This window comes from Lichenostomus cassidix, chromosome 3 (genome assembly GCF_008360975.1).
Source record: "Lichenostomus cassidix isolate B80296 chromosome 3, HeHo_3.0, whole genome shotgun sequence".
In the NCBI taxonomy this organism is placed as follows: Eukaryota; Metazoa; Chordata; class Aves; order Passeriformes; family Meliphagidae; genus Lichenostomus; species Lichenostomus cassidix.
This window is the reverse complement of record NC_139483.1, coordinates 109334762-109359463: the sequence shown is the minus strand read 5'-3', so window position 1 is coordinate 109359463 and position 24702 is coordinate 109334762. Positions and strand designations below refer to the sequence as shown.

General features: G+C 51.1%; 5 protein-coding genes across 8 annotated transcripts in view; all 5 read right to left on the bottom strand.

Annotated features, from left to right (window-relative positions):
• Positions 1–4114: 4114 nt before the first annotated feature.
• On the bottom strand, positions 4115–17040 carry LOC146440438 (ostricacin-2-like). Of its 2 annotated transcripts, none has more exons than XM_085057106.1 (4): positions 16902–17028; positions 16479–16566; positions 15987–16113; positions 4115–4361 (listed from the first exon to the last, which is right to left on the bottom strand). In XM_085057106.1, the coding sequence occupies exons 2-4, from the start codon at positions 16534–16536 to the stop codon at positions 4349–4351; spliced, it is 198 nt and encodes a 65-aa protein (XP_084913232.1). In that variant the 5' UTR covers positions 16537–16566; positions 16902–17028; the 3' UTR covers positions 4115–4348. The 2 variants fall into 2 exon arrangements, with proteins under 2 accessions (XP_084913232.1, XP_084913231.1); XM_085057105.1 differs by lacking the exon at positions 4115–4361 and adding an exon at positions 15254–15499 and having other exon boundaries at positions 16902–17040.
• Positions 4848–5973, bottom strand: LOC146440440 (ostricacin-2-like). Its single transcript, XM_085057112.1, has 3 exons — positions 5767–5973; positions 5345–5432; positions 4848–4975 (listed from the first exon to the last, which is right to left on the bottom strand). Exons 2-3 carry the CDS (start codon positions 5400–5402, stop codon positions 4848–4850), a joined length of 186 nt encoding a protein of 61 aa, XP_084913238.1. The 5' UTR covers positions 5403–5432; positions 5767–5973.
• Positions 7925–14651, bottom strand: LOC146440439 (spheniscin-1-like). Of its 2 annotated transcripts, none has more exons than XM_085057115.1 (4): positions 14579–14651; positions 9551–9638; positions 8648–8756; positions 7925–8169 (listed from the first exon to the last, which is right to left on the bottom strand). In XM_085057115.1, the coding sequence occupies exons 2-4, from the start codon at positions 9606–9608 to the stop codon at positions 8157–8159; spliced, it is 180 nt and encodes a 59-aa protein (XP_084913241.1). In that variant the 5' UTR covers positions 9609–9638; positions 14579–14651; the 3' UTR covers positions 7925–8156. The 2 variants fall into 2 exon arrangements, with proteins under 2 accessions (XP_084913241.1, XP_084913240.1); XM_085057114.1 differs by lacking the exon at positions 14579–14651 and adding an exon at positions 9717–9784.
• Positions 7925–24702, bottom strand: part of LOC146440432 (spheniscin-1-like) — a 48003-nt gene continuing 31225 nt past the window's right edge. The window contains exon 4 of one of the 2 annotated variants that reach the window (XM_085057118.1): positions 7925–8169. The gene's annotated coding sequence lies outside the window, so the exon portion shown is untranslated. Of the gene's footprint in view, positions 8170–19391; positions 19639–24702 lie in introns of those variants that run through there. The other variant, XM_085057117.1, reaches the window with a different exon arrangement.
• On the bottom strand, positions 19392–21934 carry LOC146440437 (spheniscin-1-like). Its single transcript, XM_085057113.1, has 4 exons — positions 21832–21934; positions 21030–21117; positions 20121–20229; positions 19392–19638 (listed from the first exon to the last, which is right to left on the bottom strand). The coding sequence occupies exons 2-4, from the start codon at positions 21085–21087 to the stop codon at positions 19626–19628; spliced, it is 180 nt and encodes a 59-aa protein (XP_084913239.1). The 5' UTR covers positions 21088–21117; positions 21832–21934; the 3' UTR covers positions 19392–19625.

Here is a 24702-nt window from a genome sequence, read left to right as displayed (position 1 = left end):
ACCATCAAGGAATGGCTCCTGCTGCAGGTTTTGCAGCTGGGACTGGAGCTGGAACCTTGCAACAAAGCTCTGGCTGTTTTAGGATCTAGGTTTTGCCACTATCCTCATGGTTCATAGCCCATGTCTTTCTGGCATGAGAAAAGAATGATATCTGGGCCTGTAAAAACAGACACCCCAACAGCCTGGCCCAGCAGATACTGACAGGCTCAGTGTCCCCAAAGCATGGCCAGGCAGGAGCATCCCCAGGGACACACACGCTGCTCACCCCCAGCACCATCCCCAGGACCTTCTGCTGCCACCAAGGCAGTGCCACCTCCAGGGCCAGCAGGCACAGCAGCCCTGCAGCAGCAGGACACACACACACAGCCAGCCCTGCAATGCCAAAGTGCTCATCTTTATTCAAGCTGGGAAAAGCAGCCCCTGCCCCAAAGCCAGCAGGGCTGCACCAGAGGGCTCCAGCCCAGCAGCAGCCAGCAGGCAGCAGCTGCCACTGCTGCTGTCACCGCAGCTGGGCAGGGCAGAGGCAGGGAGGGAATGGAGGGAACATCAGCACATGGGTCCAGGAGACAGAGGCATGCGGTACGTGCTTCTCAGGAATTTCAGGGTCTCAACCCCAGATTCTGTAGAAAGAAAGGAAACAAGCTCATCACCAATTGTAACTTTTCCTGCCACTCTGTCTCCACTCCCCTGCCATGAAAACAACTGCAGGGAGATAAACTCACAGATGCCAGCCCCAGCTGTTAGAGATCCTCTGCCTCACACTATTCCAGGGACAGACTTCACATTTGGACAACAGAGCTTAGGCTCACTGCATTGACAGTGGGCAAACCATGTGGGGCTAAAGGAGTGGGGGGAGGCTCTGGCTGATCTGGGGCTACTTTAGCCCCACTCAGAGCAGGTCCAAACTCACAAAGACTTTTCCTTTCTTCCCCTGGCTTTTACCTCTGAGCATAAATGCATGAAGGTGTGAAGTAGGAGCTGGCTTGAAAGACAGTAGTAATTTTATCCATGACCAGGAGCAAACTGTTTCCAGAACTTACGGTTTGCAGCAGTGGCTCAGTGTTGAACAAACTCCCACATATTTATAGGGGAAACGACAGCCCCCCACAGCACAGAATCCTCCTCGTCGGATGCACTTGTCATGTTTTCCTGCTGCCGTGGAAAATCATGCACAGGGAGAGAGTTAAAGCCATACTCTGGGAGAAGAGTGTGCAGCTGTTAAAAGGGTGACGTTTCACCTGTCCTCCCTCTTCCCCTCTCACCTGCAGCACCCTGGACCAACAGGAGGAAGAAGGGGAAAAGCAGGTACAGGATCCTCATGGCTGACAGCTCCACCAGGACTCCACGAGGTTGCAGAGGAGACACCTCAAAACTCCTGGAGATGACAGCACACAGTAATGGGATAAATTGCAAAGGGACTATCACAACTGGCCTGTTCCAATGAATGGATCTCAGCTATGCATCTTTAGGATTTCTTGGGAACAGCTGGGGAAGTATTGATCTGTTGGGTAATTCCCATCTTCCTATTGTCTGTGAATTCTCTATGAATTCTCTTAAAACACATTTAGGACAAGTAATGCCTGACTGTTGCACTTGTAGCCAAAACAGCATTCAAAGACATGTGGAAAGCACAAGCAGAATATTTCTCCTTGGAAGCTGAGCTCCCTCAGGACTTTTTCATCCAACACTTCGCTCTTGAGGAGAAATACATGTTTGTGGAGAGACAGAGCCAAGGGTGGGACAAGGCAGACTTTCAAATACAGTTACCAGATGAAACACATTGCCACTGCTTTTATTCTCACACTTCTGCCTCTTCTCCAAGAGCCAAAGCAGACAGGATTTCCTTGTCAGGTGGTGCTCGTGACAACACTCAACACAAAGCCAATGGTCAAACAAGAATTGGGAACTGACCTGGGTTCTGGAGTTGAGGGAAATTCACGTCCCTGGAGATGCCCAGCACTTGGTGAAGGAGGTTTCTGCTGATCACTGTGGTCAATAGAATCATTGAGTCGTAGAATGGTTTTGGATGAAGGGACTTTACAGCTACTCTAGAACCAACCTCCTTTAAAAATGAGCAGATTCAGCTACACCACAGAATCACAGAATCACAGAATCACAGAATCAATCACAGAATCACAGTATTCTTGGGGACAAAGCAACCTTTCAAGTTAATGGAAGTCAAAAGAATGGAAAAACTCTGTACTGCAGCTTGAATAGCACCTCCCTACTTTGTCCAGCACAGTCCCTGGGTACCCCAGAACAAGAAGCCTCAGGGACATCCTTCCAGCCTCCAGACACATTTCCAGTGCCAGATGAAAGCAGGAAACCCAGACTGTCTTCCAGCATATTCTGGGCTCTGATAATGACTGACTCATACAATTAGTGCTCTTTCTTAAAAAAGCTCAAATGGCCTCAATTGTCCGTTTAACACGTGGACGCTTCCAACAGTTTGTAAATAATAAAGTCTCAGGAGCTGAAGAGAAAGGAGTAATGGGCAGCTATCGTCAAGAGACCTCACAGCCACATACCTGATGACAATTTTGGTGTTCAGGCAGCAGCAAAGCCAACAGCAATCTCGGTGTGCAGATGCCCTTGGGGTCAGGGAATTCTGCTTTGACCCAAACCCGCTGGATTTATAGCAGGGCTGGTGGGTGGGATAGAACCCAGTTGCTGCTGGCACAAGTGGCCTGGGCCAACCCCAGAGTGCCCCATGTGTGTGGGGGTGCTGGGGCTGCCCCTGGTCCCTCCCTGCTGCAGGGCCAGAGGCTGAGGTGCCTCCTGGGGCTGTTGCAATTGTCACCGTTGTGCCCATGCAACACCTCTTGTGACACCCGCGGCACAGCAGCTCCGGAATGGGCAGGAGAGGATGGGATGTGGGAACAGCTCTGCACTGCAGGGGTGAAGGGAGCTTGTGACAGCTCCAGGGTCAGTGCCAGGAGAGGTGAGAACCAATTGAGCAAAGGCCATGGCAGGGATGATCTGAACATCCTTCACCCAGCTCTTCAGTTTTGCCAAGCAATGGCAGTGGAAAATTTTTAGGTTTGTTCATTTCTCCCAGGAAACAATTGACAGAACCAGAGCAAACAGTCTCAAGTAGTACCAGGGAATGTTTAGATTGGATATTAGGAAAAATTTCTTGGAAAAAAGGGTGGTCAAATGTTGGAATAAGTTGCCAGGGCAGTGGTGGAGTTAACTTTCCTGGTGGGATTTAAAAGCTGTGTGGATGTGGCACTAGGGGACATGGAATAGTGCTGCCATTGGCAGTGCTAGGGGAATAGTTGGACTCCATGGACTTAGAGGACTTTCCCAACATAATAATTCTCTGTTTTTCTGATTCTCAGGAGGGAAAGTATTTACTGAAAAAGCAGGGTGACCATTTGCTCCCACACACACGTGTACACGGACATACACGTTGTGAAGCACTAAAACTGCAAGAGCTGAGGTCTGCTTTCCAGAAAGGGAGAGGCCTCTGCCTTTGACGGAACAGAGCATTGTCACCACAGACTGCCTAAGAGGGGGAGAAAGCAAATGACAACCAGTCTATTCCCTGTGGGGAAAAAAACTTGGACATTTGCAGGCCATGATTAATTGGAGGCATTTCTCAGGTCACACGGCCCAGAAGCTGCATGGCGTCCTCCTGCTCCTGGCTGCTGGGATAGGGTGTGGAGCAGCACAGCTCCTGCACAGCCACAGCAGGGAGAGCTGTGGTGCTGGAAGAGGACAAGGAGGAGCAGCAGGGATACCTCGTGTGGGTCACCAAGGCCATGCCTCCTCAAGGAACACAGCTCCCAGCACAGCCCTGCACATAAAGCTGTGGTTGTCAGGGACAAGGGACACCCAAAATCAGCAGGACCAGGATAAGGGTCCTGCTTCCCCAGAAGGAGCATCCACTGGACAGTGCCAGCACAGGCATCCCAAACATCCTGGCCCAGCAGGCACTGACAGGCTCAGTGTCCCCAAAGCTCGGCCAAGCAGGAGCATCCCCAGGGACACTCATGCTGCTCACCCCCAGCACCATCCCCAGGGCCTTCTGCTGCCACCAAGGCAGTGCCACCCCCAGGGCCAGCAGGCACAGCAGCCCTGCAGCAGCAGGACACACACACACGGCCAGCCCTGCAATGCCAAAGTGCTTGTCTTTATTCAAGCTGGGAAAAGCAGCCCCTGCCCCAAAGCCAGCAGGGCTGCACCAGAGGGCTCCAGCCCAGCAGCAGCCAGCAGGCAGCAGCTGCCACTGCTGCTGTCACTGCAGCTGGGCAGGGCAGAGGCAGGGAGGGAATGGAGGGGACATCAGCACATGGGTCCAGGAGACAGAGGCATGCGGAATGTTCTTCCTGGGAATTTCAGGGTTTCAACCAATGACTCTGTTAAAAGAAAGGATAACAAACCCATCACCAGTTGTAACTTTTCCTGCCACTCTGTCCCCCCTCCCCTGCAATGCCCAGTGTGTGGTGCAGCAGACTCAGGCTCAGGCAGGTGAGGTTCAGTCCTTAGTGCAGCCAGGTTGGCCCTGGGCTATCTCAGTGTGGGCAGCCCTGACTCCAAGTCTGTGCAGATGCAGCAAAACCTGAATTATGTTCTTGGTGCTGCCCAAGGACAGGGAATGTTTCCCTCTTTGGTTGCTTGGGTGAGTGCTGTGGAAAGCCTGAATGAGCCTCCTGGGACTGCAGGAGAGTTAGGAGGCCCTGGCTGACCAGGGGCTGCTGCAGCACCACTCAGGGCAGCTCCAAGCACCTTCCCTTTCCTCCAATGGCTCTGCCTTGGAGCCTGAAGGGCACTGAGCTTTTAGCTACTCAGAGGCCCTTAAACACCTTCTGTCATGACAGCAGCTTCTCTTATTCCAATACTTACTATTTGCAGCAAAAAAGAAACTTTGAACATTTTCCCACGACGACATAGGGTAAAAGACACCCCAGAAGTGAGCAGTGCCCTTTTATTTTCTGACATTGATTTTTATTTGTTGGACCCAAGGAGGACCCTGCACAGTGAGAGAGGTCAAAATGAGTATGGCATAACTGTAAAAAATGTGACAGATCCCAGAGGAGCTGGTGTTGGCTCTGAGTCCAAGCCTCCTATGGGAACTGAGCACCAAAACCAACATCCTAAACTCTCCAGTTAGAGTTCATTTTTCCCACAGTAATATGTGCATATGGGAAAGACATAGGGAAAGACCAGCATGAGCTGCTACAGGAATTGCTGTGCTGGATGCTCAGTTGCCCAATCCTTCCTCAGAGCAAATCCCTCCCAAATGTTACAAATACCTGAGAAATTTGGTCTCTTCCCAGCACCTGGAAAATCCCACTGATGGGGGCTCACAGCTCAGCCATCTCCCCTCTGTCCCTCTCACCTGCAGCAGTGTGGATCAACAGGAGGAACAAGGGGAAGAGCAGGTAGAGGATCCTCATGGCTGATGCCTGTCCTGGCTCTTCTCAGGGCTGCAGAAGGGACAAACCAAGAACCAAACAAGGTCAAGGATTTAGAGGGATCCTTGTGCCTGGAGATGCCAAGTTAATGAAGTCTTATCCAGTGCTCTCCTTCCCCCCAGCCAACCCAATGCAGACAGCCCCAGCATCCTGCACAATCACCTCTGCTTTCCTGGAGTCAGGAAACTCTTCCCAGCTTAGATTGGAAGTGTCTATCCCCAACTCCAGAGCATTCTCAAGATTCCCATCAAGCCCACTCCCCATCTCTGTGCAGCACTGATCCAGGAAGGAGCAAGAGGACAGGGAAGTGCCTTGGTGGCTTGGAATTGACTCCCCAGTGACCTACCTGATGGAGGTGTGGTTTTAAATTCCACCAAGGCAGCAAAGGGCTGGAACAATCCAACCTGGAATCACTTTCCCCCAGAAGTGTCTGGATCAGGGAGTATCCTTGTGCCCAGAACACGCTGGTTTTGTGCTCTTTGCAGGGGGTGGGACAGAACCAATTGCTGCTGGCACAAGTGGCCTGGGCCAACCCCAGAGTGCCCCATGTGTGTGGGGGTGCTGGGGCTGTCCCTGGTCCCTCCCTGCTGCAGGGCCAGAGGCTGAGGTGCCTCCTGGGGCTGTTGCAATTGTCACCGTTGTGCTCATGCAACACCTCTTGTGACACCCGTGGCACAGTGGCTCTTGGCTGTGGGGCCAGCAGGAAAATCTTTGGGATTGGCAGAGGAACTGCTGGGTGCAGACAGCAGAACAGCTCAGTTTTGGGGTGGACAGAGTAATTTCTTCATCGAGTTGCACAAACATCCTGCATGGTTTGGGATGGAAGGGACTTCAAGGCTCATCTCATTCCAATCCCCCATCCATGGGACAACTTCCATTATCTCATTTTGCCCCAAGCCCTGTCTAACCTGGCCTTGGACACTTCTAGGGATCAAGAGGCAGCCACAGCTTCTCTGTACAGCCTGTGTCAGGGCCTCACCACCCTCACAGGGAACAATTTCTTCCCAATATCAAATTTAAACTATGTCAGTGGGAAACTATTCCCTATTCTCTTATCTTTTGTCTTTCCTCTTCTGATTGAATATCCAGCTGGCAGTGGATGTGCAAAAAGTCAAAGAATATGGAAAACAACTTTGGGCACTGCAAGTACATCTTATTAGATGAGATGTCTGTGCACCTGACCTGTCAGGGGGAGAAGCAGGGTTGTCTCTCATGAGTCTTCTGATAAAATGTGAACAACACCATCAAAGATGATACCATCTGTAAACCAGGTGATACAACAAAACAGCATCTCCTTCTAAATGCATAAAAGGTGAAGCAATACAAGATGATGCAGTCATTGCTTGTGCATCCAATATTTGATGCCAGCCATGCCCCTGGGAGAAGTGACAGGCCTTGCTGGGTAGGAGAGGCTATGCCATGTGTCCAGTTTGGCAGCTGCCTCTCCAGGTGTTTGGCAGAGAAGTCTGGTTCCCCTAAACTGCAGGGGCTGATGTGCTGGGGATTTGGCAGTGGAACTGCTTGGCCTTTTCTCCTGCACAACCATCAGATGTGAAGTCACAGTGACAAGGTGACAATCACAAAATGGTGAGAGATGGATTCTGCATGCTCAGGACCACCTGCCCACATTACTGAGGGAGGGTTTTACAGGGAGGGGTTCCTGAAGAGAAGTGGAAAAAGTTCCCTTCTGTGCCAGAGCAGCAGCTGCTGCAGGTTTCCAGAGAGCAGGGTCTGTGTGTCTGTGTCCCTGCATGTGTCCAGCAAACCACATCCCCTCAGGGTCCTTACACAAGGCAGGATGACAGAAGAGCCTGGGTTGGGAATGCTTCTCAGAGGTGTCAGAAAAGGAAATGAAAGCTTCCTTCTCTCTGGTACAGGGAGTGAAAAAGGAAAAGGAACTTTTGGACTACTGGTGACTCCAGCCTGTCCTCTGCAATCTCCCCTTCTCATGCTGCAGGGAGCACCAGGAAAGATAAAAAGGAATTGAATGTATGGAAAAACTGACGATTTAGCTGATGCTACAGTGAGGGTGCCCTGTAGGTACTGACTATTCCATATAGACATAATGCAGGTGAAAGAAAACAAACCTTTTGACTCAGGAATTTATTTTATCCTGCTAAGCTTATGAATCACGTGAGTTCCCCTGGTGGCTGTGCTATCCTCCCTGCTGTCCCTCAACTCTCCATACCTTTGAGGAACGGCTTCTGCTGCAAGCTTTGCAGCTTGGACCTGAGCTGGGACCTTCTAAGACAGCTGTGGCTATTTTGGGGATGAGGTTTTGCCACTATCCCCATGGTTTCTAGCCCATGTCTTTCTGGCATGGAAGTAGGGTGCTCAGAAAAGAATGATATCTGGGCCTGTGAAAACCAGGACAATGTTTCTGCTCCCCCAGAGGGAACAGCCACAGGACACTTCCAGCACAGACACACCAAACAGCCTGGCCCAGCAGGCACTGACAGGCTCAGTGTCCCCAAAAGACGGCCAGGCAGAAGAATCCTCAGATCTTTATTTAAAATGCTCATCTTTATTCAAGCTGGGAAAAGCAGCCCCTGCCCCAAAGCCAGCAGGGCTGCACCAGAGGGCTCCAGCCCAGCAGCAGCCAGCAGGCAGCAGCTGCCACTGCTGCTGTCACTGCAGCTGGACAGGGCAGAGGCAGGGAGGGAGTGGAGGGGACATCAGCACATGGGTCCAGGAGACAGAAGCGAGAGGGATGTCCTGCTTGAGAATTTCAGGGTCTCATCCCCAGAGTCTGTAAAAAGAAAGGAAATAAACCCATCACCAATTGTAACTTTTCCTGCCACTCTGTCCCCCCTCCCCTGCAATGCCCAGTGTGTGGTGCAGCAGACTCAGGCTCAGGCAGGTGAGGTTCAGTCCTTAGTGCAGCCAGGTTGGCCCTGGGCTATCTCAGTGGGGGCAGCCCTGACTCCAAGTCTGTGCAGATGCAGCAAAACCTGCATCATGTTCTTGGTGCTGCCCAAGGACAGGGAATGATTTACTCTTCGGTGGCTTTGGTTGCTTCAGGGAGGCCCTGGCTGACCTGGGTTTGCTGCTGCCCCACTGAGGGCAGCTCCAAACCCACAAGGGCTTTTCCTTCCCTTCTTGGGCATTTCTCACAAAGCATAATCCCTGAGAGTATATTTTAGTTGTTGTTAATAAAGAAATTGGCAACAGATCTTTCTGAGGCAAGAGAAGGCAACTCTTCCCTCAGCCAAGAATCCAGAGCTTACCCTCTGCAGCAGATGGTCTGTCCTGTACATCTTCCAATAGGCCTTGCAGGGGGGATACATCTCCCAAAAGAACAGTATCCTCTTCGGTGTCTGCATTGAAGTTCACTTGCTGATTCCATGGGGAAAGACACAGAATAATTACAGCAATAATCTGGGAGTGCAGTGTGCTCTTGAAGAAATGCTGATGCTCCACAAGCATTTCAGAGCAATAGAAGGGTTGAGTTCCAGCCCCCCACCAGCCACATCTCCAAATGCCAAGTGTCTCACCTGGAAGGACTCTTTCCCCCTACACTGTGGGCACAGCAGAGCAGAGAGTGGGAAGGATCAGTGTGAGGTCAAGGAAGAGCCATGCTGGCTCCCCTGCTGCATTCCCACCTCAGCCTGGACCAGCACAGCTGGCAGGCAGGGACTCCTCACATGCCACATCCCTGTCCTGGCTGAGCCATGATTTGTGTGATCTCTGATGGAAAGTCCTTGTCCAGCCTTTGCAGGAATCATCCCTTGGGGTCATGAGGGTTTGGGACACTCAGTGGATGAACCACTGGATAAGAAGAGACACCTTTGTGCCCCAGGAAATCTCCTCATCCAAGCACCCTGAGGCTCTATGCCATCCCTGTGCACAGCAAGAGAACATCTAGAGACCCATACAGGGACTGCTGGGTGGAGGCTTGGAGTCTGAAACCAAACTGCTTCCTTTCCCTCAGAAGAAGCCAGGATTCGATTTCCATGGGCTCTATCCACCATAAATCTGTGTCCAGCTGGAAAGGCACTCAAGAAGCGCCTTTGACCTCAATCCCCTGTTACCTTCTCATCACTCCTACAAACATGGTCACTTCCAGGAACACTGAATTCCAACAGGAGCAGTATCTATACTTCTCCCCATTTCTTCTCTTCCCCTCTCACCTGCAGCACCATGGACCAGAAGGAGGATGAGGGGGAAGAGCAGAAACAGGATCTTCATGGCTGCTTTGTCTGCCAGGTCTTCAGAGGGCTGCAGAGGAGACACCAAGGCAATGGGAACATGCAGGACCCTGAGTGGCAGGCTTACAGAAAAACACCCCACACTCACCTCCCTGGTGAAGGTCTTGGTGATCAGGCAGCAGCAAAGCCAACAGGAATGGCTGTGTGCAGATGGCCTTGGGGTCAGGGAATGCTGCTTTGTGCCAAACATGCTGGATTTATAGCAGGGCTGGTGGGTGGGACAGAACCCAGTTGCTGCTGACACGAGTGGCCTGGGCCAACCCTAGAGTGCCCCATGTGCGTGGGGGTGCTGGGGCTGCCCCTGGTCCCTCCCTGCTGCAGGGCCAGAGGCTGAGGTGCCTCCTGGGGATGTTGCAATTGTCACCGTTGTGCCCATGCAACACCTCTTGTGACACCCGTGGCACAGCGGCTTCGGGATGGGCAGGAGAGGATGGGATGGACAAGGCAGAGTGGTTGGTACTGGGGAGAGTAGAAATGAGGAAATGGTTTCCTTCTTTTTGTCCTCTCATTTTGTTTATGCTATAAATACTCCAAGTACGATGTGGAACATGAGACTGAAGATACTGATGGAGGGTTTTACTGGGAGGGGTTCCTGAAGGGACTCAGGAAAATTTCCCTTCTGTGCCAGAGCAGCAGCTGCTGCAGGTTTCCAGAGAGCAGGGTCTGTGTGTCTGTGTCCCTGCATGTGTCCAGCAAACCACAGCCCTGCAGGGTCCTTACACAAGGCAGGATGACACAAGAGCCTGGGTTGGGAATTCTTCTCAGAGGGCTCAGAAGAGGAAACCAAAGCCTCCTTTTCTCTGGTGCAGGGAGTGAAAAAGGAAAAGGAACTTTTGCACTACTGGTGACTCCAGCCTGTCCTCTGCAATCTCCCCTTCTCATGCTGCAGGGAGCACCAGGAAAGATAAAAAGGAATTGAATGTATGGAAAAACTGACAATTTAGTTGACACTACAGTGAGGGTGCCCAGTAGGTACTGACTATTCTATATAGACATAATGCAGATGAAAGAAACAAACCTCTTGACTCAGGAATTTATTTTATCCTGCTAAGCTTATGAATCACGTGAGTTCCCCTGGTGGCTGTGCCATCCTCCCTGCTGTCCCTCAACTCTCCATACTTTTGAGGAATGGCTTCTGCTGCAGGTTTTGCAGCTTGGACCTGAGCTGGGACCTTCTAAGACAGCTGTGGCTATTTTGGGGATGAGGTTTTGCCAATATCGCCATGGTTTCTAGCCCATGACTTTCTGGCATGGAAGTAGGGTGCTCAGAAAAGAATGATATCTGGGCCTATAAACAGCAGGACAATGTTCCTGCTTTCCCAGAAGGAGAATCCACTGAACAGTTCCAGCACAGACACACCAACAGCCTGGCCCAGCAGGCACTGACAGCTCAGTGTCCCCAAAGCATGGCCAGGCAGGAGAATTCTCAGTCTTTATTTAAAATGCTCGTCTTTATTCAAGCTGGGAAAAGCAGCCCCTGCCCCAAAGCCAGCAGGGCTGCACCAGAGGACTCCAGCCCAGCAGCAGCCAGCAGGCAGCAGCTGCCACTGCTGCTGTCACTGCAGCTGGGCAGGGCAGAGGCAGGGAGGGAATGGAGGGGACATCAGCACATGGGTCCAGGAGACAGAAGCATGCAGGATGTCCTGCTTCATGGTTTCAACCCCGCACTCTGTAAGAATGAGGCAAAGAGATAATAAAGTTTTTCTGAGATAGAAACTTTTAACAGGTCTTTCTATGCACAAAGAAGGAAACTTTCCTCATCCAGAAATCCAGACCCTACCGTTTGCAGCATATGGTAAAGGCTGAGCAGTTTCCAATTCGTCTTGTAGGGGAGCGACACTTCCAAAAAGTACAGTATCCTCCTAGTAGCTCACATGCATTTTTAATTCCTGTTTCCGTGGGGAAAGATGCATACAGAGCCATTAAATTAAAAATTGGGGAGAGCAGTGTATGGCTGCACAAAGGATGACATTTCAGGCCAATAGAAGGGCTCAGTTTCAACCTCCCTACAGCCACACCTTTAATTGTGGGAAGGATTCTTTCCCCCTAAATTGGGTGAACACAAGAACAGAATGGGAAGGATCAGTGTGAGGTGCAGGAAGAGCCAGCTGCATTCCCACCTCTGCCTGGACCAGCACAGATGACAAGCAGGGGAATCCTCACAGAAGCACAGAATAAGCTGAGTTGGAAGGAATTCACAGGGATCATCGAGTCCAACTCCTGCCCCTGCACAGGACAATCCCCAAGAGTCACACCATGTCCCTGTGAGTGTTGTTCAAATGCTCATTGACCTATGTAATGTTTGGTGCTGTGACCATCCCCTGTGGAGCTGTTCAGTGCCCTGCCACCCTCTAGGAGAAGCACCTTTCCCCAATATCCAATCTAAGCCTCCCCTGACACAACTTCAGGCCATTCCCTCCAGTCGTGTCACTGTCATCACAGTGAAGGGATCAATGTCTGTCTCTCCTCTTCCCCTCATGAGGAAGTTGTAACTGCCATGAAGTGTCCCCTCAGTCTCCTCCAGGTTGAACAGACTAAGTGGCCTCAACCATTCCTCACACAGCTTCCCCCCAAGGCCTTCACCATCTTTGTTGCTGTCCTTTGGACACTCTTAGAGAGTTTAATGTCTTTTTTATATTGTGGTGTCCAAAACTGCCCCCAGGACTCAAGGTGAGACTGTCCCAGTGCAGAGCAGAGTGGGGCAATCCTCTCCCTTGCAGAGCTGGTGATGCTGGGTCAAATGTCCCCCAGGAGAGGGTTGGCCCTCCTGGGTGCTAGAGCACTGCTGACTCAAATTCAGCTTGCCATCAACCTGAATCCCCAGGTCCCTTTCCTTGGCACAGTTTTCCAGCATTTTCCCAAGGGACATTACTGATTCCCTGAGCAGCCTGAAGTCAGCTCTACTCATGTCCACAACTGACATTTTGCCAGCACTTTCCTCCTGTCAAGAGTGATTTTAACCTGGATGGCTCTGTGGTTGCTATGGCCAAGATGGCCCCAATCCCCACATGGCTCAGGAGATCCTCTCTGTTGACAAGAGGCAGAATAAGGAGCACATCTTTATGAGTTGGCTCCCTTCAGCCCTGTTCCATAAAGCTGTCATCCAGGTTTTTCAGGAATTTTCTAGCTGTGGTTGTACCAGCTGTGTGATGTTCCCAGTTGATTCCTGGCAGGGTGAGTACCCCATAAGGACAAGAGGAGTTGATTTGGAAGTGTCCCTTACTTCCTCAAGGAATAATTCATTGACAACCAGGAGTTTCCAGGTTGTAATGAAGTTCAGGGCTGCTGAATAGGTTCCTGAATTTAGGAACACCCCGTGGATAGCTCAATCTTAGCCCAGGGCTTTCCTTCACTCAAGGCTGCTTGAGCTTTGCTGATATCCCATATCCCAGTCCTTCTGTGCCATGATTTGTATGATCTCTGATGGAAAGTCCTTGTCCAGCCCTTGCAGGGATCATCTCTTGGGGCAATGAGGGTTTGGGACACTGAGTGGATGAACCACTGGATAAGAAGGGACACCTTTGTGCCTCAGGAAATCTCCTCATCCAAACATCCCCTGGGGCTCTCTGCCATCCCTGTGCAGGACAAAGAGACCATGCAGAGAGACCCAAACAGGGACAGCTATGTGCAGGCTTGGAGCCTGAAACCAAACCCCTTCCTCTCCCACAGAATAAGCCAGGATTCCATTTGCAGGGCCTTTGTCCACCTGAAGTCTGTATCCCATTGGAAGATCATTCAAAAAACATCTCAAGCCCCTCTAACATTTGCATCCTTCCTACTTACAGTGTCACTTCCAGGGACATGGAAAACATCAATAATGGAGGATCACACCTCCCACATCTTCCCCTTCACATTCTCACCTGCAACATCCTGGACCAACAGAAGGATCAGGGGAAAGAGCAGGAACAGGATCTTCATTGCTGGTGTCTCTCCTGGGTCTTCAGAGAGCTGCAGAGAGGACACCAAGGCAATGGGGACATGCAGGACATCAGGTGGGACAAAACCCTCGGCTCTAAGTTTCACCAAATTGCAGAAGGGCTGCTCCCAGCCACAGCAGATGATGTTTCCTCTACTGTTTGGTTAAAAACAATTCCTGGGTCTGTGCCACCCTGCAAATTTTGGGAGTGCTTCATGTGTCAGTGTCTTGGAAATAGTTACCTATTAACTTTTAACCTTTACCTTTAACCTTTTCCATTAATTGCCTTGAAAGTTTTCCAAAGCCCTTCCAGAGAGAACTGACTACAGAGCTTGGACTAACTGTTGCCAATTCAACCAAAACAATGACCATTGAAGTTTGGAATTGCAGAGAAAAAGTTGCCATTGAAAATTATGGAATTAAATAACTGTTACTCCCTCGGGCTTCATGTATCAAACACATACCCCAAACACCCTGACCAAACCACTCTGTTTCCATGGGCTTAGGAAAGTCCTCCCCACAGTGCCTATCTCCAAATGCAGATCATTTCCAGGATTCCCTGCAAGGACCTTCCCCAACCCCACAATTTCTGCCCCTGCCATAGGCAGTACCAACCCAGGGAGCAGCCAGAGGGCAGGGAAGTGTCTTGGTCCCCTGAAATGTGAATGCAAACTAAACTTGCAGTTACTGGAAGTGTGAAATGATGGGAATTACCTGTGCTGCGGTGGGAAAACAATTCCTTACTTTGCAAAGGAAAGTCACCATTTCCCCTGCAAAGAAGATCTTTGGTCCCTCCTGCAGCATCAAGGGCCTGCTCCAATCACTGTTGTACTTAGGAAAATTCAGGTTCACCTTCCACAAGTTCTGGGCTCTTAGGCTCATATGAAGGCTTTTATCCTCTTTCCAGGTATCTCAGATGGACAACTTTTCCACCTGGATACTCCCAACAGTTTGTGCATTAGTTGACACGGCTGTGCTGGGATTGAGCTGAGATCCTGAGTGGGCAGGATTGCAGAGAGAGACCCCATACTCACCTCCCTGGTGAAGGTCTTGGTGCTCAGGCAGCAGCAAAGCCAACAGGAATGTCTGTGTGCAGATGGCCTTGGGGTCAGGGAATGCTGCTTTAGCCCAAGCACAGAGGATTTATAGCAGGGCTGGTGGGTGGGACAGATCCCAATTGCTGCTGGCACAAGTGGCCTGGGCCAACCCCAGAGTGCCCCATGTGTGTGGGGGTGCTGGGGCTGTCCCTGGTCCCTCCCTGCTGCAGGGCCAGAGGCTGAGGTGCCTCCTGGGGCTGTTGCAATTGTCACCGTTGTGCTCATGCAACACCTCTTGTGACACCCGCGGCACAGCGGCTCTGGGCTGTGGGGCCAGCAGGGAAATCTTTGGGATGGGGAGAGGAACTGCACGATAGAGACACCAGGTACATCAGTGTCTGGCAGGACTACCGCTGGGAACCCATGACCCATAGAAGGAGCATCCACTGGACAGTGCCACCACAGACACCCCCAAACAGCCTGGCCCAGCAGACACTCACAGGCTCAGTGTCACCAAAGCACGGCCAGGCATGAGCATCCCCAGGGACACACATGCTGCTTATCCCCAGCACCATCCCCAGGGCCTTCTGCTGCCACCAAGGCAGTACCACCCCGAAGGGCCAGCAGGCACAGCAGCCCTGCAGCAGCAGGACATGCACACATGGCCAGCCCTGCAATGCCAAAGTGCTTGTCTTTATTCAAGCTGGGAAAAGCAGCCCCTGCCCCAAAGCCAGCAGGGCTGCACCAGAGGGCTCCAGCCCAGCAGCAGCCAGCAGGCAGCAGCTGCCACTGCTGCTGTCACCACAGCTGGGCAGGGCAGAGGCAGGGAGGGAATGGAGGGGACATCAGCACATGGGTCCAGGAGCCAAAAACAAAGGGATGTCCTTGTCAGGAATTTCAGGACTTCAACCCCACATTCTGTAATAAGAAAGGAAACAGGGATATGACCAGTTGTAACTTTTCCTGCCACTCTGTCCCCCCTCCCCTGCAGTGCCCAGTGTGTGGTGCAGCAGACTCAGGCTCAGGGGAGGTGAGGTTCAGTCCTTAGTGCAGCCAGGTTGGCCCTGGGCTATCTCAGTGGGTGCAGCCCTGACTCCAAGACTGTGCAGATGCAGTAAAACCTGCATCATGTTCTTGGTGGTGCCAAGGGACAGGGAATGTTTCATTCTTTGGTGGCCTAGGTGAGTGCTGTGGAAAGCCTGCATGAGCCTCCTGGGACTGCAGGGGAGTTAGGAGGCCCTGGCTGACCTGGGGCTGCTGCAGCCCCACTCAGGGCAGCTCCAAGCACCTTCCCTTTCCTCCCCTGGCTCTGCCTTGGAGCCTGAAGGGCACTGAGCTTTTAGCTACTCAGGGGCCCTTAAACACTTTCTGTCATGACAGCAGCTTCTCTAATTCCAAAACTTACATTTTGCAGCAAAAAAACCCTGTTGAACATTTTCCCGCGATGCCATAGGGGAAATAACACTTCAGAAATCCACAGTACCCGTTTTCTTTCTCACATTGTTTCCTATTTGTTGGACCCAAGGATGACCCTGCACAGTGAGAGAGGTCAAAGTGAGTATGGCATAACTGTAAAAAATGTGACACATCCCAGAGGCGCTGGTGTTGGCTCTGAGTCCAAGCCTCCTATGGGAACTGAGCACCAAAACCAACATCCTAAACTCTCCAGAGTTCATTTTTCCCACAGTAATATGTGTATGTGGGAAAGACATAGGGAAAGAACAGCATGAGCTGCTACAGGAATTGCTGTGCTGGATGCTCAACTGCCCAGACCTCCCTCAGAGCAAATCCCTCCCAATTGTTACAAATACCTGAGAAATTTGGTCTCTTCCCAGCACCTGGAAAATCCCACTGATGGGGGCTCACAGCTCAGCCATCTCCCCTCTGTCCCTCTCACCTGCAGCAGTGTGGATCAACAGGAGGAACAAGGGGAAGAGCAGGTAGAGGATCCTCATGGCTGATGCCTGTCCTGGCTCTTCTCAGGGCTGCAGAAGGGACAAACCAAGAACCAAACAAGGTCAAGGATTTAGAGGGATCCTTGTGCCTGGAGATGCCAAGCTAAATGGAGTCTTATCCAGTGCTCTTCATCTCCCCAGCCAACCCAAAGCAGACTGTCCCAGCATTCTGCACAATCACCTCTGCTTTCCTGGAGTCAGGAAAGTCTTCCCAGCTTAGATTGGAAGTGTCTATCCCCAACTCCAGAGCATTCTCAAGATTCCCATCAAGCCCACTCCCCATCTCTGTGCAGCACTGACCCAGGAAAGAGCAAGAGGACAGGGAAGTGCCTTGGTGGCTTGGAATTGACTCCCCAGTGACCTACCTGATGGAGGTGTTGGTTTAAATTCCACCAAGGCAGCAAAGGGCTGGAACAACCCAACAGGAATCACTTTCCCCCAGAAGTGTCTGAATCAGGGAGTATCCTTGTGCCCAGAACACGCTGGTTTTGTGCTCTTTGCAGGGGGTGGGACAGAACCCAATTGCTGCTGGCACAATTGGCCTGGGCCAACCCCAGAGTGCCCCATGTGTGTGGGGGTGCTGGGGCTGCCCCTGGTCCCTCCCTGCTGCAGGGCCAGAGGCTGAGGTGCCTCCTGGGGCTGTTGCAATTGTCACCGTTGTGCCCATGCAACACCTCTTGTGACACCCGCGGCACAGTGGCTCTGGGATGGGCAGGAGAGGATGGGATGGACAAGGCAGAGTGGTTGGTACTGGGGAGAGTAGAAATGAGGAAATGGTTTCCTTCTTTGTGTCCTCTCATTTTTTTATGCTATAAATACTCAGAGTAGGATGTGAAACATGAGACTGAAGATTGCAAAGGTGCTCAGCTTTGTACAGTCAAAGGAAAGCTTTACCTCTCATTTCACCACACAGGTTTGTCTGAGTAGTTTGGAAATAAGATGGAACAAATTGCATGAACACTTGGAAAAAGTTCTTCCTCTTTATCTCCATCTTTCCCTTTGCCTCCTCTCTGTCTGCCCTCAAAACCCATGAGCTGACTGTCCACACCTCCATCAGTCTGGCTCCTGATGTTCTGGGCCAAAGAGCCCCTGGGATGGGGAAAGAGCTCTGCACCACAGAGGTGAAGGGAGCTCATGGTGACAGCTGCAGGGTCAGTGCCAGGGCAGCTGAGCATATGGGGAGAAAAGACCATGGCAGGGAGGAATGATCTCAACATCCCTGTCCAAACTCTCCTGATCTAAAAAGCAATGGCAGTGGAAACCTTTTGAAGTTGGTCTTCTCTCCCAGGTAAAAAAGGTCAGGCCTAGACTAAATAGACTCAGATAGCAGCAGGGAAAGATTAGCTGCATATTAGGAACAATTTGTCTGCACAATCAGTGATTAGCAACGGGACAGGCTGCCCAGGACAGTGGGGGAATTACCAGCTCTGGAAGTATTTAAAAGCCACGTAGATGTGGCTCTTGGGGACATGGTTTATTGTTGGGGGATTGAGTGGACTTGATGGTCTTAGGGGGATTTTCCAAAATCAATAATTCTATGAATGTGTGATTCTTGGGAGGGAAAGCTGTCCCTGAATGATGAACAGTCGCTATCTGCTCCCATACATATGAGTATATGGACACACACAGGTATTGAACAGCTTGGGGAATTGGGAGCCTGAGGTTTCCTTTGCACACAAGAGAGAGGTCGCTGCCTTTGATGGAGCAGAGCATTGTCACCCCAGAATGCCTAGGATGGGCAGAGAGGGCAGAACACTGTACTAGCACCCGGTGGATAAACAAATTTGGTCATTTTGATGCCTGATGATTTTATGTCTTTTCTTTTATATACCCTTTTTATACATTTTGATACCTTTTCCCATTTTTTATACCCTTTATACACTTTTTGTGCCATAGCCCCACATACTTTTAACTTTTGTAGTCTAGTATTTAGCTTCATTTGAGAGTTTTGCAAAGCAGGAAGAACAAACATTCACAGCAGGAAGCCAAGAGCTCTGTACTATGTCAGAACTAAAGGCTCCAAATGTGGATGAAGCCTTTTCTCTGGAACATATCTTGTACAGTGGGCACTAGTATCAATTAAAGGGGGGCAATTAGAATAAAGGTACCATTACTTCATTTAATAAGTTTCTTATTCACAGATTTTAGGTAAATGTACTAATTTGTGAAGTCCATAAAATTATATACGCATTATACAGGAGTGTGCATCTAGGATTGTTTCACCTTTGAAGAGCTGTGACCTAAGATCCTATTAAATACCAAACTAAATACCATTTTCCCCCTTTACTGCTGTGTCTGCCTCATGTTTCTGCCAGCCGAAATAACAACATGGGATCTTTTTCAGAGATCACCTGGCCCAGGATTTGAAAAGTTTCCTCCAGCTCCTGGCTGCTGGGATGGGTTGTGGAGCAGCACAGTTCCTGCACAGCCACAGCAGGGAGGGCTGTGGTGCTGGAATGGGACTAGGAGGAGCAGCAGGGACACCTTGTATGGGTCACCAAGGCCATGCCTGCTCAAGGGACACAGCTCCCAGAACAGCTCTACACATAAAGCTGTGGCTGTCAGGGACAAGGGATACCCAGAGCCATGAGGACCAGGATTAGGGTCGTGCTCCCCCAGAGGGATCATCTGCAGGACAGTTCCAGCAGAGGCACTCCAAACAGCCTGGCCCAGCAGGCACTGACAGGCTCAGTGTCCCCAAAGTATGGCCAAGCAGGAGCATGCCCAGGGACACACATGCTGATCACCCCCAGCACCATCCCCAGGGCCTTCTGCTGCCACCAAAGCAGTGCCACCCCCAGGGCCAGCAGGCACAGCAGCCCTGCAGCAGCAGGACATGCACACATGGCCAGCCCTGCAATGCCCAAGTGTTCGTCTTTATTCAAGCTGGGAAAAGCAGCCCCTGCCCCAAAGCCAGCAGGGCTGCACCAGAGGGCTCCAGCCCAGCAGCAGCCAGCAGGCAGCAGCTGCCACTGCTGCTGTCACTGCAGCTGGGCAGGGCAGAGGCAGGGAGGGAATGGAGGGGACATCAGCACATGGGTCCAGGAGACAGAAGCAAGCAGCATATCCTGCTTGGAAATTTCAGGGTCTCAACCCACGAATCTGTAAGAAGAAAGGAAACAAGCATATGACCAATAGTAACTTTTCCTGCCACTCTGTCCCCCCTCCCCTGCAGTGCCCAGTGTGTGGTGCAGCAGACTCAGGCTCAGGGAGGTGAGGTTCAGTCCTTAGTGCAGCCAGGTTGGCCCTGGGCTATCTCAGTGGGGACAGCCCTGACTCCAGGTCTGTGCAGATGCAGCAAAACCTGGGTCATGTTCTTGGTGCTGCCCAAGGACAGGGAATGTTTCACTCTTTGGTGCTTTGGGGTGCCTTTGGGAGGTCCTCTGGCTGACCTGGGTTTGCTGCAGCCCCACACTCAGGGCAGCTCCAAACCCTCAAGTGCTTTTTCTTCCCTTCTTGGGCATTTCTCACAAATCATTATCCCTGAGAGATTATTTTAGGTGTTTTTAAGAAAGAAATTTGCAACAGATCTTTCTCAGGCAAAAGGAGGAAACGCTTCCCACACCCAAGAATCCAGTCCTTACGCTTTGCAGCAGAGAGTTTGTCTTGTACATCTTCCAATAGGCCTTGAAGGGGGGATACATCTCCCGAAAGAACAGTATCCTCTTTGGTGTCTGCAGTGAAGTACACTTGCTGTTTCCATGGAGAAAGACACAGAAGAATTACAACAATAATCTGGGGTGTGCAGTGTGCTCTTGCAGAACGGCTGTTGTTCCCCAACCCGTATCAGATCAATCAAAGCACTCAGCTTCAACCTCCCCCCGGCCACATCTCCAAATGCCAAGTGTCTCACCTGGAAGGACTCTTTCCCCCTACACCAGGGGCACAGCAGAGCAGAGAGTGGGAAGGATCAGTGTGAGGTCAAGGAAGAGCCATGCTGGCTCCCCTGCTGCATTCCCACCTCAGCCTGGACCAGCACAGCCGGCAGGCAGGGACTCCTCACATGCCACATCCCTGTCCTGGCTGAGCCATGATTTGTGTGATCTCTGATGGAAAGTCCTTGTCCAGCCCTTGCAGGGATCATCCCTTGGGGTCATGAGGGTTTTGGGGCACTCAGTGGATGAACCACTGGATAAGAAGAGACACCTTTGTGCCCCAGGAAATCTCATCATCCAAACACCCCCTGGGGCTCTCTGCCATCCCTGTGCAGAGCAAGAGAACATCCAGAGACACTCAAACAGGGACAGCTGGGTGCAGGTTTGGAGGCTGAAACCAAGCCCATTCATGATCCACACAAGAAACTAGGATTCCATTTCCATGGGCTCTCTCCACCTCATATCTGTGTCCAGTAAGAAAGTCACTCAAGAAACACCTTGACCACAATCCTCTGTTAACATCTCACTACTCCCAGAAACATGGTCACTTCCAGGGACATTGAATTCCCACTGGTGCAGGCTCTACACTTTTCCCCATTTCCCCACTTCTATTCTCACCTGAAACACCATGGAAAAACAGGAGGATCAGGGGGAAGAGCAGGAACAGGATCTTCATGGCTGCTACCTCTCCTGGGTCTTCACAGGGCTGCAGAGGGGACACCAAGGCAATGGGGACATGCAGGACCCCAGGTGGGGCAGAAGCCTGGGCTCTGTGCTTCATCAAACTGCAGAGGGTCTGCTCCCAGCCACTGCAGATGATGTCTCCCTTACCTTTCTCATAAAAACAAGTCTTAGGTCTGAGATACTCTGCAATACCTGGGGTATTCCACCATGTCTCAGCCTCTGGGAAATCAATGACCTTAGAGGATTCATTCCCATCACCTTCCTCAAAGCTCTTCAAAAGACCTTTTCCCAGGGCACAGATCATAGGTCTGGGACCAACAGATGCCAATTCAATTCAAATAAATTGCCAGTGAAATTTGGGAAAGGTGATAAAATTGCTATTGAAATTGGAATTACTGAAAGCCTTAAAAGATAGGAAATCTCTCTAGTGCTGTGGGAAAAGAATCTCCTTACTTTCTGAGGGAAAGTCCCAATTCCCCCAACAAAGAAGATCTTGGCTCCCTCCCACAGCATCAAGGACCTGCTCCAATCTCTCCTGTACTTTGAAAAATTCAGTTTACCTTCCATGTGTTCTGGGCACTTAGACTCACATGAAGGCTTTTATTCGCTTTCCCAGGCATTTCTGTGGGCCAAATTATATACATCAAGTAGTTTGTCCTTTAGGAGGCTCTGCTGTGCTGGGCTTTGAGCTGAGATCCTGAGTGGGCAGGATTGCAGAGAGAGACCCCACACTCACCTCCCTGGTGAAGGTCTTGGTGCTCAGGCAGCAGCAAAGCCAACCGGAGTGTCTGTGTGCAGATGGTCTTGGGGTCAGGGAATGCTGCTTTGGCCCAAACCCGCTGGATTTATAGCAGGGCTGGTGGGTGGGACAGAACCCAATTGCTGCTGACACGAGTGGCCTGGGCCAACCCCAGAGTGCCCCATGTGTGTGGGGGTGCTGGGGCTGCCCCTGGTCCCTCCCTGCTGCAGGGCCAGAGGCTGAGGTGCCTCCTGGGGCTGTTGCAATTGTCACCGCTGTGCCCATGCAACACCTCTTGTGACACCCGTGGCACGGTGGCTCCGGAATGGGCAGGAGAGGGTGGGATGGCAAAGGCAGAGTGGCTGGTACTGGGGAGAGTAGAAATGAGGAAATGGTTTCCTTCTTTGTGTCCTCTCATTTTGTTTATGCTATAAATACTCTGAGTAGGATGTGGAACATGAGACTGGAGATTGCAAAGGTGCTCAGCTTTGTACAGTCAGAGGAAAGCTTTACCTCTCATTTCTGTCTGCCCTCAAAACCCACGAGCTGCCTGTCTACATCTCCATCTGTCTGACTCCAGATATTCTGGGATGGGGGAAGAGATCTGCACTGCAGAGGTGAAAGGAGCTGGAGGTGACAGCTACAGGATCCATGCCAGGACAAGTGAGCACAAGGGGAGACAGAAAGGCCATGGCAGGGAGGAATCATCTCAACATCCTCACCAAACTCTCCCGATCTGGAAAACAATGGCAGTAGAAGCTATTTTGAGGTTGGTCTTCTCTCCCAGGTAACAATGTTCAGGGCCTCAGGAAATAGCCTCAGATAGCACCAGGGAAGGATTAGATGGCATATTGGGAATAATTGCTCTGAAGAATCAGTGGTTAGCATTAAGACAGGCTGCCCAGGGCAGTGGGGGAATTACCAGCTCTGGAAGTATTTAAAATCCATGTAGATGTGACACTTGGGGACATGGTTCAGTGCTGGGCTTGGCAGTGCTGGGGGAATGGTCGGGCTTGATGGTCTTAGGGGGATTTTCCAAAATCAATAATTCTATGAATCTGTGATTCTTAGGAGGGAAAGCCATCCCTGAATGAAGGACAGTTACCAGATGTTCCATACACATGAGTTCATGGACACACACAGGTATTGAACAACTTGGGGAATTGGGAGCCTGAGGTTTCCTTTGCACACAGAGAGAGGTTGCTCCCTTTGATGGAGCAAAGCATTGTCACCCCAGAATGCCTAGGATGGGCAGAGAGGGCAGAACACTGTACTAGCACCCGGTGGATAAACAAATTTGGTCATTTTGATGCCTGATGATTTTTTCGTCTTTTATGCAGCCTTTTAATACATTTTGATACTTTTTTCCCATTCTTTGTACCCTTTATACACTTTTTGTGCCATAGCCCCACATACTTGTAATTTTTGTAGTCTAATATTTAGCTTCATTGAGAGTTTTACAAAGCAGGAAGAACAAACATTCACAGCAGGAAGCCAAGAGCTCTGTACTATGTCAGAACTAAAGGTTCCAACTTCGGATGAAGCTTTTCTCTAGAACATATTTTGTACAGTGGGCACTAGTATTAATTAAAGGGGGGCAATTAGAATAAAGGTACAATTACTTCATGTAATAAGTTTCTTATTCAGAGATTTTAGGTAAATATACCAATTTGCAAAGTCGATAAAATTGTATATGCCTTATATGGGAGTGTGCATCTAGGATTGTTTCACCTTTGAAGAGCTGTGACCTAAGATCCTATTAAATACCAAACTAAATACTATTTTTCCCCTTTACTGCTGTGTCTGCCTCATATTTCCACCAGCCGAAATAGCAATGTGGGACCTTTTTCAGAGATCACCTGGCCCAGGATTTGAAAGGTTTTGTCCAGCTCCTGGCTGCTGGGATGGGTTGTGGAGCAGCACAGCTCCTGCACAGCCACAGCAGGGAGGGCTGTGGTGCTGGAATGGGGCTAGGAGGAGCAGCAGGGATACCTCGTGTGGGTCACCAAGGCCATGCCTCCTCAAGGGACACAGCTCCCAGTACAGCTCTGCACTCAAAGCCATGGCTGTCAGGGACAAGGGATACCCAGAGCCATGAGGACCAGGATAAGGATCGTGCTCCCCCAGAGGGATCATCTGCAGGACAGTTCCAGCAGAGGCACTCCAAACAGCCTGGCCCAGCAGGCACTGACAGGCTCAGTGTCCCCAAAGTATGGCCAAGCAGGAGCATCCCCAGGGACACACATGCTGCTCACCCCCAGCACCATCCCCAGGGCCTTCTGCTGCCACCAAGGCAGTGCCACCCCCAGGGCCAGCAGGCACAGTAGCCCTGCAGCAGCAGAACATGCACACACGGCCAGCCCTGCAATGCCCAAGTGTTCGTCTTTATTCAAGCTGGGAAAAGCAGCCCCTGCCCCAAAGCCAGCAGGGCTGCACCAGAGGGCTCCAGCCCAGCAGCAGCCAGCAGGCAGAAGCTGCCACTGCTGCTGTCACTGCAGCTGGGCAGGGCAGAGGCAGGGAGGGAATGGAGGGGACATCACCACATGGGTCCAGGAGCCAAAAACAAAGGGATGGCCTTCTCAGGAATTTCAGGACATCAACCCCGCACTCTGTAAGAAGAAAGGAAACAGGCATATGACCAGTTGTAACTTTTCCTGCCACTCTGTCCCCCCTCCCCTGCAATGCCCAGTGTGTGGTGCAGCAGACTCAGGCTCAGGGAGGTGAGGTTCAGTCCTTAGTGCAGCCAGGTTGGCCCTGGGCTATCTCAGTGTGGACAGCCCTGACTCCAGGTCTGTGCAGATGCAGCAAAACCTGGGTCATGTTCTTGGTGCTGCCCAAGGACAGGGAATGTTTCACTCTTTGGTGCTT